Below are 16,890 nucleotides of genomic sequence, written 5' to 3' on the forward strand. Positions count from 1 at the left end.
TCATCCCCTGGCCGCCCAGTTTCCAAGCCGAGAAAACATTTTCCGCACATCAACTTTTTAAAAAGCATGACACATTTATTCCTTTTACTTGAGATGGCTTTTGGATTTTCAAGATACCACTCCCCACTCTTGTCCTTAGCCTTCCCTACAACCCCATGGATGTTGGTGTTCTCCCAGGAGTGTGATAAATATACAGTCTCGGCAAAAGAGATGACCATAGAACTAACTGCCAACTAACCCTCTCCACTTGAATGTCAGTAGTTACCTCCAAACACAATTCTCGTCTCCAATTACCCTTGCCCCAAACCTTGAATTCTCTATCTCAGTGGTACTGCTATCCAACAGATGACCCAACCCAGAAATCTAGAAGTCACTGTTACTTTCTACTTCTCCTTCACAAGAAATATCAATGTTACTATTTTCCAAATGTTTTCTCCTTTCCTCTCCTACTAGTATTGTCCCAGTTTAGATGCTCATCAGCTCATGTCTGTATTATATTGACCACCTTCTAGCTTCACACCTTTCCCATCAATCCTCTAGGCTGCTACCAATACATTAGTCCCACCGTATCCACGGCTTTACTTTCTGTGATTGAGGTTTCCGTTACCTGTGGTCAACTGTGGTCTGAAAATGTTAAGTAGAAAATTTCAGAAATAATTCATCAGTTTTAGGCGGGGCACAGTGGCTCACGACTGTAATCCCAGCACTTTGGGAGGTAGACATGTGTGGATCACTTGAGGTCAGGATTTCAAGAACAGCCTGGCCAACATGGTGAAACCCCATCTCTACTAAAAATATGAAAATTAGCCGGGTGTGGTGGCACATGCCTATAGTCCCAGCTACTTGGGAGACTAGGGAGGAGAATCACCTGAACCCAGGAGACAGAGGTTGCAGTGAGCTGAGATCGTGTCACTGCACTCCAGCCTGGCTGACAAAGCAAGATTCCATCTCAAATAATTAGAAAAAGAAATAATTCATAAGTTTTCAATTATATGCCTGTTCTGAGTAATGTAATGAAATAATGCAGTTCTGCTCCATCCCACATGGGATGTGAATCATCCTTTTGTCGTGTATTTACACTACCCACCCATTAATCACCTAGTAGCAGTCTGTTAATCAGATATGCTGTTATCCTACCACAGTGTTTGTGTTCAAGTATCCCTAATATAAGGATTATTAAGGATGATTAAGTAACTTAATAATGACCCCAAAATACAACAGTGATGCTGGCATTTGGATATGCCAAAGAGAAGCTATAAAGTGCCTCCTTTAAGTGAAAGGGTGAAGGTTCTCAACAGAAACAAAAGTATGCTGAGATTGGTAAGATCTATGGTAAGAACAAACCTATGTGTGAGATTGTAAAGAAGGAAAAAGAAATTCATGCATAGTATATATAGAATTATGTTCTATCCCTGGTTTCCAGCATCCACTGGGGGTCTTGGAACATATATCCTGAAGATAAGGGGGGACTACTGTAATCTAAAATACAATATAATCTTATCCCACCCGCCTTGAAAATTCTTCATAAGTTCTCCATGTCCTACAGGACAAAACCTTTAGCATAAAATGGGGCCTTTCATGGTCTGCATCTCTTATCCTCCAGCTCTACCCTGCTTCCTTAAAGCAGTGTATATTCACATCTCCAAATGACCTTCCTTTTAAGTGAAATTCCCTTCCCTGTCTGCATAGCAAATCCTCATTTCTCTTCCAAAAGCTACTTTAAAAACTAAGTTCAGTTCAAAGGCCACCTCACTCAAGAAGCCTTTCCAAACATCTCCAGACAGCCTGAGGCCACCATGCCCCATACCTTAATTTCATTTATTTACTTAGCTTGTGAGCTCCTTTGAAGCAAAAATTTTTCACTTGTCTCCTCAAGGCAGCTTCACCTTTGTTCATTATAGGACTAGATACCAGCTTAATGACTAAAGACACCAGAATCAGTCTCATTATTTTATAGACACATTATATTTATTCAGAAAGATTAAGTATTTCAAAGGTAAAAAATGAAGCTAACATTTGAAGATTAGGTAAGTTTCATGTTACAGAATATAAAGATGAAAATGGATAAAAAATTATTATGAAGTACACACATTAGAATTTGACTTGCTTAGTTTGCCTCTTTGTGCCTCTACCTTTATCAAAGATAATTATGTGACTAAGTATCATAACTAAGCTGGTACATGGAATGGACAAGTGAAAATAGGTGGGACATTAGAATTATTATATATGAGCTCTTCTGACTTCAGAGTAAAATTTGTGTTGCTCATTCCTAGCTTCTGAAAGTGAATAAATACATAAAAGATTAAAGGAAAATAATTTCACTTAAGGTGATCTTTTCATATAAACTATAATGAAAAGAAACAAACTTGGCCAAAGTAGGATTTTATATATTCTTAACTGATTTTTAAGATAAAAATTAAACCATGTGCTCAAGTCAAAGTGATCACGTTATAATGAAATGTTCCATTTGTAACAGCTAATAATTTTTAGACTCCATCTTTCAATTTATTCTGAATTCTCTCAGTGGCAATAAAGCACAACTCTTAGAAACAGTAACCTTACAAGAAGCTCATCAAATCATAAAAATGCTATCCAATCTACAAATGTTACAAACTACTGTAATGACACGGTTTTATGTAAACCGACCTGGGTCCATATGGAGGGGAAAAAGTGTGACCAAAGAAGTGTCTATATATATATTCATCCAACTTCTCAAATACTCCATCATTATCTACTTCATATTCCTTCATGTTTCTAAGATAATCTTTAACATCATTAACAAAGTCAGTGAAGAGCTTCTGATCATGTATAAAGACACCGTTTAGGAAAAACTTATTGATGAACTGATCAAGTTCGTTCCAGTGACAAAAAGTATCCAGTTCTTTTAACATGTACCTTTGAATTATCTGTCTAAATTCATCCATCCTTATAGGATTCACCACTGTGTTAAAAAGGCTCATGGACTCTTGTTGAGCACAATCAAATACACCAGAACAAGCCTTTCTGAAAGAATGAGAACTTTCTCTACAATCATGCCCAGGACTGCATTTCTTTGAATTTGTATTTTTTCTGAATTCTTTAAAGTGAACTGGCTTTTCTTTCCTTCCATCATTTTGCATAGTAGGGCCTCTATTATGATGGTTTTCTGTAGGTGCCTTATATTGTGGATGTAAATAGTCACTAAAAACTGTTCTTGGTTTTTCAGCTGCTTCTTTTGTAGCACCAAATCTTTTATTACCCTTTTCATCAAAGATATTCTTGGTGGTATCTTTAAAGTGTCTGAAAGTGGATTTAACTGAATCTGAGAATTTTTTCAGATTTTCCTTCACAGCTTCTTTAGCCTGCTTAATTTTCTCTTTATGATGCCTTACAAACTCCTTGGTAGAATTCTTCATGGCATCAAATGTTTCCTTAACTGAACCCAAAAATGTTTCCTTTGACTTATTTTTAGCCCTGTGGCTTCCTCTGCCCCCTTTCTTTTTTCCATCTGTTCCTTGTTTTCCACTTTGATCTTTTGCCTCAACATACAATCTTTCCCACAAATCAGAACGCTGCTGTTCGAAGGTTAGCTTCCGTTCCAGCTCAGTGAGTCTTTCCCGTAAGATTGCCATTTCCTTTTTTTCAGTATATACATTGGGAGAATGTGACTTGCCATGTAACTGACTACTACTTAACTGCTGGAGTTCCCCCCTTAAAGCCGTAGTTACTAGTCGTTCTCTCTCCAGTTCTCTCTTTAGCATCTTTGCTTCTGTCAACAGAGTCTCCCTTTGACTAAGAAAGCTGTGTTTTTTCTGCTTTTCCTCTTCCAAATGCTGCTTAAGTTTCTGATTTTCTTTAACTAATTCAGTACTTGTCCCTTTATCTTCCAATATTCTAATCTGTTCTCTTAGTTTGTTTAACTCTTCCTGTAATGAGGATAAGGCTTTTTCTTCCTTCTCCAGGGATACTCTTAAATACTGATTTTCTGTAGCAAGGTTCGTTTTCTGAGTTTCAAAGGACATCTTCTCTGCTTCAGTAAGTGTCCAACACCTTGCAAGATTTTCTTTCAATGACTACATTTTTTTTTTGAAAGAGAAGAAATAAAATGTCAAGTGCTTTAAAAGCTGAATTTAAGTCTTCAAGATATAATACCCCATAAGCTTTTGTGTCTTTACTTCTACAGATACAACCCCCCAGGTAGTATTTTCAATAGTATAAACATTGGGAAATACAAGGTTCATATGCAAGAAAACGCAGAGCAGAGAGCTACATCAAATTGAGAACTACAGCATGGTGGAAGAATTTTTTTTTTTTGAGATGGAGTCTCACTCTGTCGTCCAGACTAGAGTGCCGTGGCGCAATCTCGGCTCACTACAACCTCTGCCTCTTGAGTTCAAGCGACTCTCCAGCCTCCCAAAGTGCTGGCATTATAGGCATGAACCACCGCGCCTGGCTGGAAGAATTTAAAAGACAGAAAGTTAGCTAGAGCTTGCAGGACTAAAGGCTTTTCTGAATCAGGAAGAGAGATTACCTTTTATAAAAGGTAAAATTATTAGCTGGGCGCGGTGGCTCATGCCTGTAATCCCAGCACTTTGGGAGGCTGAGGTGGGTGGATCACAAGATCAAGAGATCAAGACCATCCTGGCCAACGTGGTGAAACCCCGTCTCTACTAAAAATACAAAAATTAGCTGGGCATGGTGGCATGCACCTGTAGTCCCAGCTACTTGGGAGGATGAGGCAGGGGTATCGCTTGAACCCGGGAGGCGAATGTTGCAGTGAGCCGAGATCGCACCACTGCACTCCAGCCTGGCGACAGAGCGAGACTCTGTCTCAAAAAAATAAACAAATAAAAAATAAAAGTAAAATTACATCGAGAGCTGGCTTACGGCTTCAAAAATTGTTTGTACTCAGTGTACCCTTCAAAGGATGAAATTCTAACAATCTTAGTCCTATTTGAAACATTTTAGTCCTATGCAATTAACATTTCTAAGTAAGTACAGATAAGCCATAAATTCTATAACCATGTTAGAAGACAGACTGAATCTTGAACATTTATAACTTATCCAATTTTATGGTAAACTTTTGAAGTGATTGTCACCCAGATTACAGCAGTTCTGTAATGTGTACAGATTAATATAACTCTGAAGATTAATCTATAGATTACTATAACTGAAAGTCAGCACCCGTGGTAGAAATCATGGTCAATTCGGCTTATAGAATTTTACTGCTTCAATAAGGGTATCCTTGACTGATTTGAATTTTCTTTCAAACATATGCATTAGTAACAAAATCTAACCAAAAACAGTCAAAACTTAAACAGTATGGTTCAACAGCTTCTTAAAGCATTATACATCGAGTTAAAAATATCCTATGTATAAATCTGCAAAATGATACTAAAATTTGGCTTAATTTATCACAAATGTTATGGTTACCCCATTTGAGTCAGAGCAGTCAATTACCTGGATTCAGAAATAAGAGGAAAAAAAAAGGAAAAAAAAAACAAGTCCTTTAAGAGAATGACACTAATTTACACTTGAAAAATAACTATCTGAAATGACTGCTTCACTTTCTGGCTCATTAATCTTCAGAGAACAAATAAAGATTTAAAATTTAATCACAGTCATTTCATCTGCTCTACCTGTATGAGAGAAAAGAAATTTCTTCTACCCAACAGCAGTGGACTGTGGAGTAGAAGAGACCGATGCACTGGTGTGGCATAATCTTGAAATGCACAAGCACAGGAAGCCACAGGATGAAAGAAGAGTACAGCATTCCTCATGCAGTAAATATGATGTTGACATAAGTGATTGATAAGCAGATCCTGACCAGGTCTTCCAAATAGCTTCAAAATCTATCTGATCCACACTTAACAGCCAGAAATAAGAGATCTGTAAAAACTGACTCTCTAGCTGGGCACAGTGGCTCAATCCTTTAATCCCAGTATTTTGAGGCCAAGGTGGGAGGATCACTTGAACCCAGAAGTTCCAGAATAGCCTGGGCAACATAGTGAGACCCCCATCTCTATGAAAATTTAAAAACCAAGTTGGACATGGTGGCGTGTGCTTGTGGTCGCAGCTACTTGAGAGGCTAAGCCAGGAGGATTGCTTGAGCCCAGGAAGTTAAGGCAGCAGTGAGCCATGATCACACCACTGCACTCCAGCCTGGGCAATAAGAATGAAACCCTGTCTCTTAAAAAACAAAAACAAAAAAAACAGGCCAGGTGCAGTGACTCACGCCTGTAATCCCAGCACTTTGGGAGGCCGAGGCAGGCAGATTACCTGAGGTCAGGAGTTCAAGACCACCCTGGCCAACATAGTGAAACCCCATCTCTACTGAAAATGCAAAAAATGAACCGGGCATGGTGGAGGGAGCCTGTAATCCCAGCTACTTGGGAGACTGAGGCAGGAGAATCACTTGAACCCAGGAGGCAGAGGTTCCATTGAGCTGAGATCACGCCACTGCACTCCAGCCTGGGCAACAGTGCGAGGCTCCATCTCAGAAAAAAAAAAAAAAAAACCCAAACCCAAACCAAACTACAAACTCTCTCTAGAGGTTTATGCGTGGTGAGTTTTCCAAAAGCCAATGTTATCCTATGGAACCAGAAAACATTGTGGTGAAGAAGAAAATGGCATCTTCTAATACAGGTAGGAAAAACTGAACTATTTATAATTAACTTCAGAAGTACCTCCCTGTGTCTACAGCCATAACACCCTAAATGCAGCCAGTCTCCTCTGATGGCAGAAGCTAGGCAGGGTCTGGCCTGGTTAGTACTTGGATGGGAGAAGTACCTCCCTGAAAGATACAATTTAGTTACAAAGTAGTATTTTTGTCTTTTCAAGAAATATAACCTGTAAGGGAAGCATACATAAATTAAGTGTGAGAATTGGGGGTGGAAAAATGAAGGAAAAAACAATAGCTTACTTTTCTTTCCTTTTCCTTTTTTTTTGAGACACAGTCTTCCTCTGTGGCCCAGGCCGGAGTGCAATAGTGTGATCTCAGCTTACTATAACCTCTGCCTCCCAGATTGAAGCAATTCTTGTGCCTAAGCCTCCCCAAAAAGCTGGGATTACAGGTATGTGCCACCACACCTGGCTGATTTTTGTATTTTTAGTAGAGACAAGGTTTCACCATATTGGCCAGGCTGGTCTTGAACTCCTGGGCTCAAGCAATCCACCTACCTTGGCTTCCCAAGGTTACCAACTTTGGGAATTTGGGAGGTTGCCACCACACCCAGACATAGCTTATTTTTCTACCCTGCATTTCTCTCTACATCCTTCCTAGGAAAAAACTAGATAAGAGACCAGCTATTTTGCTGATCCTCATAAATCCACAGAGGTGTTAGGTAATGACAGAATGGACAGTACAGTCCTGTGAGACGAGATCTAGGTGAGTTATAGGCAGAAAAAGATAACATGCTCTCCCTTCCATCAGAATAAAAAAAACAATGGAAAGGAATAGCTATGTCCCCTGATCAAGAGAAGATCTTAGAGAGGCTATAAAACCACAACTCTCCTCTTTCCCTCCTGCCAACTGAAAATGTTTGCTTCGCTCTGTGAAAATAATGTTAATAAAAATGTCTATATACACATATAAAATGTCACTTATAAAAGATGTTAACTATAAAATAGCAGCTAGGGATAAGAGTTCTTAAGTCAAATCCTTAGAATCAATTAATTAGCTCTCCCAAACAAAACAAAACAAAACAAAAAAAGGCCATGGCCGGGCATGGTGGCTGACACCTGTAATCCCAGCACTTTAGGAGACTGAGGTGGGTAGACGGAGGTCAGGAGTTCGAGACCAGCGTGGCGAACATAGTGAAACCCCGTCTCTACTAAAAATACAAAAAAATTAGCCGGGCATAGAGGCGCACACCTGTAATCCCAGCTACTTGGGAGGCTGAGGCAGAAGAATCGCTTGAACCCAGGAGGTGGAAGTTGCAGCAACCTGAGGTTGCACCACTGCACTCCAGCCTGGGCAACAGAGCGAGACTCCATCTCAAATAAATAAACAAACAAAAACAAACTAGCTCTGCCAGTTGCTACCTTGAGAAAGTCACTTAACTTTTCTAAACCTCTTTTCCACCTATAAAAGTTAGTAATTGCTTAATTCACATGTTGTGAGAATAAGAGAAATACTCTATATGGTGCACTCATGACAATGACTAGGACACACTAAATACCCGTACTCAATTCAACAATGATCAGCATTATTACTGATTTACTAATCTGCACTAATAAGCACAATAAGCTCTAACTAATAAGCAAAATAATTACTAACAATTATTTTAAACACTGTTAGTGGTACATACCTTATAATCTATAAAAGATTCTTGTTCCTGTTGACACTGGGAAAGATAATCCTTCATATCATTCAATTCATCTTCATGTATCTTTCTGACTAACTGTTGACGCTTCTGAATCTGAATTGTGCCTAAAATAAATATTTTTATTAAAGGTATGTAACAAAAATATTTTCATTAAATGTTGCATATATTTTTTAATATTGGTAATCTGCATATAAGCTATGTAGTCTTTTGTTTTTTTGTTTTTGAGAAGAGTCTTGACCCATTGCCCAGGCTGGTATGATCTCAGCTCACTGCAACCTCTGCCTCCCTGGTTCAAGCAATTCTCGTGACTCAGCTTCCCGAGTGGCTGGGACTACGGCAAGCACCACCAGGCCCAACTAATTTTTTGTAGAGACAGGGTTTTGCCATGTTGGCCAGGCTGGTCTCAAACTCCTGGCCTCAAGTGATCCACCCACCTTGGCTTCTCAGAGTGCTGGGATTACATGTGTGAGCCACTGTGCCTGGCCATAACCTATGTAATCTTGACAATCATTTCATTCAGAGTATCAGCATTTCACCGTTCTTTAAAAATTCTGATTACATAAATAAAGAATAAGTAACTGAGGCTGGGCACAGTGGCTCACGCCTGTAATCCCAGCACATTGGGAGGCCAAGGCAGGTAGATCATTTGAGGTCAGGAGTTCAAGACCAGCCTGGCCAACATGGTGAAACCCTGTCTCTACTAAAAATAAAAATAAAATAAAATAAAAAAAGAAAAGTAAATGAAAGCCCATGATCAATCATTTATCAAATGGTGGTGAACGTTAACGTAATATAAGTAAGGCCAAGTAGGCTAGTTCTTAAAAACATTTATTTACATACACCCAGGAACATTTAAGCAGTTCACTATCTTTTGTATTAAAACACACAGGCCAGCCCATATGGCTCTAACCAAGAGAACAATTTATGTAATGTTCTTATCTTACTATATTGAAGGCACTCAGCTTTGTTGTTTTGGGGGTTATCTTTTAAGTACAAAAAGTGTTTTCAGCCTCCCTTATACAGAGAAATGAACAAACCCTGGTATTTTTTCACAGGTCGTAAGTCAATAAGGAAAAATGAAAACTTTTTTTTTTTTTAAATATTTTGCCTTAAGGATACAACAAAGCCCAAAAAGTACAGCACAGAAAATAATTGGCTAATGGTGATCGTGCACCATTCTCAAGGCCAAATTTGTTAAGAATTCTGCAATGGTTAAATCTGTACTGGAGTAGCACTGTCCTTATCCCAACAGTGATAAAAGAATTGGACAGGCACAGTAGCTCACACCTGTAACCCCAACACTTTGGAAGGCCAAAGCAGATGGATCACCTGAGGTCAGGAGTTCGAGACCAGCCTGACCAACATGGAGAAACCCTGTCTCTACTAAAAATACAATATTAGCCAGGGAGTGGTGGCATGTGCCTGTAATCCCAGCTACTCGGGAGGCTGCGGCAGGATAATCGCTTAAACCCGGGAGGTGGAGGTTGTGGTGAGCCGAGATCGCGCCACTGCACTCCAGCCTGGGCAACAAGAGCGAAACTCCGTCTCAAAAAAAGAATTTTAAACCAACTAGGATTCTTCATATTTTCACCCTAAAAATCAAAATGTTACTTTACTCAGACATGCTGTTCACATGCGTCATGTATGGGGGGAAAAAACCACGAAATCAAAAATAAGGCAAAATGCAGTTAGCAACCTTAACATTACATCTACTGAGTACAGATACTATAGAATTTTACAAAGAAAGGATGCAGTGATCACTACATCTTCCCTTACTGCTATAAAAATTATTTTAAATGTCTTCAATACATCTTGAAAAACACCAAAAACAACTTTTGCCAATTTACAGGTAACTGTTACATAGTCTAGCTATGATATTGTGTTAGAATTCATTTCCTCTCTTTAGATTTCTCAATTTATAGAAGCATGGCAAGCTTGTTTCAAAATTACTCAGCAGAATCCCAGATTTTTTTCAAATGTTGAAATTTATCTATAGTTCCCAGAGTAACAGAAAACTTCTGCAATTTCTATTTCAAACTGCTGAGATTAATTCCTTTGCCCACTGGAAAATAATCTAAAACTGTGTTGAGGTCTGAATTCAAGATAGTATAATATAGCACATGCTTGATTACTGTCTTAATGTGGCCTTTTACAATATTACTGACGAATCACTTGGGGGTTTTTCCTGTACCTTCAGCTACCTAAAGTCTTATCCTCAAGATACAATCTTTGGCCTAGTCATGTCTACAAATGCTGCCTATTTTACCATGTTGCACCGCTGTCAGATTTTGCTATCACTCCTATTAAGAATTCCAAGCTACAGATCTTGTCCTAACTTCTCATCAGAGCTTCTAGCCAACACATCCAGCTGTGTAGGGGGCCTCTTTGCAGGGTGGAAAAAAAAAAATCAAACCTCAACACCTGCCCAAACCAAATTTGTCTAGAACAAATTTGGGTAAAACCAAACCAAACTGTGCTTACCATCTATTTATCATCTGGCAAAACTTCCCCAGTAACCCCAACTCCAAAAGTGAAGCAGCTAGCACATTTTCTACAATTTAATAAATTGCCGTTATTTTCCATTATTCCTTCAATGTCCCTTATTCCATTCCCACTGTTATTCCAATTGTCAAGGTCCTCCTCACCAAATATCCAGATTACAGAACTCTTAACTGACTGACTATTCTCCATTTTTCCATACCACCTTTTCCACACCAGCAAAAAGTTCCGGCACTTTTTTCTCTAACCTGATAGCAGGTTACTCAATAAATCAAACTTTCCTATCTAGATTCCATGACGTTTTACAATACACAGTTGACCCTTGAGCAACATGAGTTTGAACTACATGGCAGGATGCAAAATCCAGGTATATGGAGAGGTGACTTTTCATATATGTGAGGTCCGCAGTCAAGGGACTTTAGTACGTATGGATTTTGGTATGGGGGTGCATCCTGGAACCCATCCCTCATGTACATCAAGGGATGACTATAATAGCACCCCACCTATTCCATTATTTCTAAATACCTACACTCTGCTGTAGTCCAAGCAGTCTTTTCACTGCTCCCAAACCCAAGATTACTTCTTCCTCAGGTTATCAGATTCTCTGTCGCTGGAATGTTCCACCTTCCCTTGAGTCTATCATAAACTTACTATGATTAGACACAACTTAAATCTTACCACCTCCAGGATAATTCAGTAAGTGTATCCTTTGAGCTGTAATTCATTCTGTGCTCTATAACTTAGCATCTAGATATCTTGTTATATAATAGTCTGCCGAAGAGCCAGGTAGTCTATCAATACTTAAAGCAACTCGAGAAGAAAACCAAATCAATTGAACTCCATTGATGATTTGGAATGTTGATAGTCACAAGCAAATGTAAGAATAAGAAAGACTGCTTTCTCATGAAACTTTTTAATAAAACTTCTGGAAGCATTTTCAGAACCAAATACCTGGAGTACACTGCTTCACTATCCTTAGTCATGCTGGCTTTCTCTTCCCTGCAGTATAGATCTGCCAATTCAAATCTGTATGGCACCAGGGCTGGCAAACGCAGAATGATTCAATTAGTAATATGGTATTGTTAAATTATTATAAAGCGGGCCAGGCACGGTGGCTCACGCCTATAATCCCAGCACTTTGGGAGGCCGAGGCAGGCGGATCACTTGAGGTCAGGAGTTCGAGACCAACCTGGCCAACAGGGCGAAACCTCATCTCTTCTAAAAATACAAAAATTAGCCAGGCGTGCTGGCAGATGCCTGTAATCCTAGCTACTCGGGAGGCTGAGACAGAAGGATCGCTTGAACCTGGGAGACGGAGGTGGCATTGAGCCAAGATCATACCACTGCACTCCAGCCTGGGGAACAGAGCAAGACTCTGTCTCAAAAAAAAAAAATAAAATTATAAAGTGAATGAATGACTATGGGATGCAATGACCGACTTTACGGTGAATAGAAAATTCAAAACGGCTCTGAAATCAACTCCAAAGAATGTTGAGATCAGTGCTGAAATTAAAAAATGTGATGTCTTGCCAGGTGCGGTGGCTCACGCCTGTAATCCCAGCACTTTGGGAGGCCGAAGTGGACAGATCACCTGAGGTCAGGAGTTCAAGACCAGCCTGACCAACATGGAGAAACCCCATCTCTACTAAAAATACAAAATTAGCTGGGCATGGTGGTGCACGCCTGTAATCCTAGATACTCGGGAGGCTGAGGCAGGAGAATTGCTTGAACCCGGGAGGCGAAAGTTGCGGTGAGCTGAGATCACGCACTGCACTCCAGCCTGGGCAACAAGAGCAAAACTCTGTCTCAAAAAAAAAAAAAAGTGATGTCTTTTAAGTAGTGACTTGGAAAAGTCATTTAGGCTAGGTCTTGTATGTTAATTCAACTAATCTCATTACTATGTAGGCCTACTTCATAATATATTATCCAGGCTTTTCATAGCCTGAAAAGGCTAATATGAAGTAAAGGACAATGTTTTATTAATTAACTATTAAGGTAAATTTTACTAATAACCAAAATCCTACATAACAGAGAAGTAACTTCTCATTTTGAAAGCACTCCTGTAAAATTATTTTTCTACAAAATATTCAAAGGTCATGTAAATGGTGAAGTTTTAATGCAATTTCGATTAACACTTTAAATCACTATCCAATTTTTTCTGAAGTAAGAAAAAAGATTAAGATAAGATCTTCTCCATTGTTACCCTCATGTTTACTTGTGGAGGGAAAATTATACTCAAATACTTATTGATTGTTTCAGCTAGATAGTCTATAAAGGTAAATATATATTTCAAATCAAATCTTATTACAACAAATTTCAAGAAAGGATACAAATAATAGTATCTCAGTATTAAATTCAAGCAGGTATCCATCAGAAATCTAAATACATATTTTTATTAATATAAATACAAGAAACACATCTTGCAAACTCTGACTTTAAACAGGTATTGTCTTCATTAAGTTTATTCTAACATTACGCTGTGTTGAATAATATACCTTTTCCACAAATCCACATAGGGTACATGTAATTCTTCAATCTTTGCATAAGAAATACATTTTTCGAAGGAACTAGCAAAACGAAAAGTTAAGACTGTGGATTATGCAGGCAAAAAAATCTAAAAGTAGTTAATATAAAGCAAGCTAAAATTTGGGAAGTTGACAAGATCTAAGACATTTCCTTTTAAAGTGTCTCTACCCCAAATTCCAATATAGCAAAGAGAGTCAAAGTTCAGGTTTCAAATACTCCAGTCATTGTACAAACACATACCTTAAATAAGAGACTCAGGCCAGGCACGGTGGCTCATGCCTATAATCCCAGCACTCTGGGAGGCTGAGGGGGGTGAATCACCTTAGGTCAAGAGTTCAAGACTGGCTGGGTGCAGTGGCTCACGCCTGTAATCCCAACACTTTGGGAGGCCGAGGCGGGTGGATCACAAGGTCAGGAGATTGAGACCAGCCTGGCCAAGATGGTGAAACCCCGTCTCTGCTAAAAATACAAAAAAATTAGCTGGCCGTGGTGGCAGGCGCCTGTAGTCCCAGCTACTCAGGAGGCTGAGGCAGGAGAATCACTTGAACCCAGAGGCAGAGGCTGCATTGAGCCGAGGTCGCACCACTGGACTCCAGCCTGGGCGACAGGGTGAGACTCCGTCTCAAAAAAAAAAAAGAGTTCGAGACCAGCCTGGCCAACATGGCAAAACCCCGTCTCTACTACAAATACAAAAAAATTAGCCAGGCATGGTGGTGGGCGCCTGTTATCCCAGTTACTCCGGAGGCTGAGGTAGGAGAATTGCTAGAACCCTGGGGGTGGAGTTTGCATTGAGCTGAGATTGTGCCACTGCACTCCAGCCTGGGCGACAGAGTGGGACTCCGTCTCCAAAAAACAAAGGAGAGATTCAATGGGTGAGGCTCCTAAATGAAAAAGTAAAGTAACACCAATAGAATACCTTCCTCTTCTCACCCAAAAGGCATTTAAAAGCTCTGAATTGATAAGATAATCAACATATATAAACAGTATCAATCATAATAAAGAGCAAAGTATAAGAACAAAGATGACAAACTCTCGATTCATGTGAATCACAGAAGCAACAATGAAAGTTACAAAGTATGATACTTACATGAAACCTCAAAGTAGAAATAATGAACACTTATTATTTACACATTTCAAATGTAACTATTTCAATTGGGATTTAAATAATCTTCCTAATAAAGTCACACTTCAACTTAGTTTAACTGTGATTCTAAATGTAAATGATTTGCCTCATGGTGAGCATTTCAGATTTTTAATCTTCCAATCTTCTAACTTTAAAAGAGTCACAAACATATATGGTTATTATCCTTACATTTCTTAATAACTACTACCTTATTTAAATAAAAAGCTTTGTGAGATAGGCAGCACCCACTTCCCGAATGAGAAAACTGAGGCTCAAACAGGCTTCAAGTTTTCAAGGCCATACATTTAATAACGGCACTGAAAACAGATCCCAAGAGTCCTCACTCTTAAGTTCCTCTACACTATCCCATCAGGTTATGTATAACACATTTTTGAGTACTTACCATAGAAATGGCCAAATCCCATGCTGATTGCAATCACCAAAGCAAGTATAACACACTTATTGAGACCACTACTGAACTGACGTTTACTCAACTCCTTAGAAGGTTCAGTTTCTTGTTCAGCAACTAGCCGGTCTTCAGATTCTGAAGCAGAAACAGTCTTCTTCCTAGCACGGCGTCGTCTAAAGGCAGGACTGGGCTGATTACTGGTTTCATCACTACTTGATTCATCGTCACTAGGCTGAGATGAAAATACTATTAAGAAAAAAGTTGACATTTAGCTATTCAAAATCTTGGAAAAGCTTTCCCAGTAAAAATTATTTAGAATAATCAATGCCATCCCTTACATGCCTTTCTACATAAGATAGCCAAAAACAAAAACCAAACAACATAAACAAAAACACGGGTTTTCAACTCATCAACATAAAGCCAAAACATAAAGCATTTCAAATGTGATACACAAGAATCTGTTAATCATACTATTTGGTGCTTTGAGAGCCTATCTCTGTTTTTTTATTTAACCCTCCTCGCCTTATAGTTTACACTATTAGAACAATCCTTCATTCGCATAGCCTCAAGTTTCATTGCTGGCCAGGAGCAGTGGCTCACGCCTGTAATCCCAGCACTTTGGGAGGCCGAGGCGGGCAGATCACCTGAGGTCAGGAGCTCGAGATCAGCCTGGCCAACATGGCGAAACCCCTTCTCTACTAAAAATACAAAAATTAGCCGGGCATGGTAGTGCACCTATAATCCCAGCTACTTGGGAGGCTGAGGCAGGAGAATCACTTGAACCCGAGAGGTGGAGGTTGCAGTGAGCTGAGATCCTGCCACTATACTCCAGACTCGGAGACAGAGCAAAACTCTGTCTCAAAAGAAACAAAATTTCATTGCTATTACAGGTATAAATAAGTATTATTTCTGGAAAGAAAAAAAAATACTCTGTCTCTTCATTCAGTTTCAAAGAGGTAATTTAAGTGCAACTATTTAAGGAACACAGGAAAGTACACAAGCATTTCCTGTGAGTTATAAAGTAAAATAACTACCAAAAGTTTCCTTGGGTGTATCTGGTCTCTAGTTTCATTTCCAACCTAATTAGCCCACAATCAAGGTTCAAAGCACTGTGTTTTAACATAGGTTTCCAGAAGTCAGATGAGCCCTTCCCTTCGACTGCCACTCTTACTAGAAGGTTATTAATTTTACCCTCTAGTAAATATGTCAGCATGAGGAAGTGACACAACAGCTATCTCCGATATTAAGGACTATTCTGGTTCTGCTCCTTTATGAAAATAATAGTAGAGAAAAACAAACTAGTGGGGAAAATTTGCACAAGAAATCCGAAGTCCAGGAAACAAATTCCCTGGAAAAAATCACCTTCAGTTTTTTCCAAATGCATAATTTCTTAACACTGTTTCTTATGTCAACAAACTATATGTTGACACAGAAGCTTCAATTACTCAGAAATAATTTCCACAAGCTACTTAGAGGAAAAGCACTAAAAATAAGGATAAAATATGAACTCGAATACAAAGAGCTCTAAAACAACAAACATTCATGCTCCAGAAAAGCAAAAACAGTTCTTCAGAAGACAGGATATCCATGCCACAGGAAAGCTGGTGATTTAGGTTAGGCAATATTTTTCAGAGATGGATCATGGAGTATTCAGTTCACTTTCACACTTACAACAATAAACACAAAGAAGGCACTACTGAAATGAATGAATATTCCTAATATTTAGTGATACAGATGCCACTGAGAGATCTTTTTGGTCATGACCCTTATGCCCATCATGTTTATCTGGTTATTCTTGATCACTAGTTTTTCAAAGATGCCGTCGCCTCAGGTGTGAGGTTATATTTCTTGGACAAAGAGAAAGAAAGGAAGACTTAAACAAAGCATTACATAATACAAAGGCATTCATGATCATGGTTAGAGTATTTAAGTCAGGCTTTCTGACATAAAATTAAGATAGGTAAATGTAAAAACAAACCATTTGTAAAACTTATTTAAATAATTGTTCAATTCTACATTAACATTAC

At 39.0% G+C, this 16,890-nt stretch overlaps 1 protein-coding gene and 1 non-coding gene across 5 annotated transcripts in view; both read right to left on the minus strand.

Annotated features, from left to right (window-relative positions):
* The window catches only part of CCPG1 (cell cycle progression 1), an 89,117-nt gene that overhangs the window by 39,627 nt on the left and 32,600 nt on the right, over positions 1-16,890 (minus strand). For all 4 annotated transcript variants that reach the window (XM_063698554.1, XM_055363178.2, XM_004056220.5 and 1 more), the window contains exons 6-8: positions 14,858-15,109; positions 8,289-8,410; positions 2,647-4,052 (exon numbers count right to left, since the gene is read on the minus strand). In XM_063698554.1, the coding sequence (XP_063554624.1) occupies positions 2,647-4,052; positions 8,289-8,410; positions 14,858-15,109 (1,780 nt within the window). The remainder of the gene's footprint in view (positions 1-2,646; positions 4,053-8,288; positions 8,411-14,857; positions 15,110-16,890) is intronic.
* On the minus strand, positions 15,985-16,096 carry MIR628 (microRNA mir-628). The gene has a single exon (NR_106398.1). It is a non-coding gene; the product is annotated as a microRNA mir-628 (primary transcript).

Source organism: Gorilla gorilla, chromosome 16 (genome assembly GCF_029281585.2).
Source record: "Gorilla gorilla gorilla isolate KB3781 chromosome 16, NHGRI_mGorGor1-v2.1_pri, whole genome shotgun sequence".
Lineage (NCBI taxonomy): Eukaryota > Metazoa > Chordata > Mammalia > Primates > Hominidae > Gorilla > Gorilla gorilla.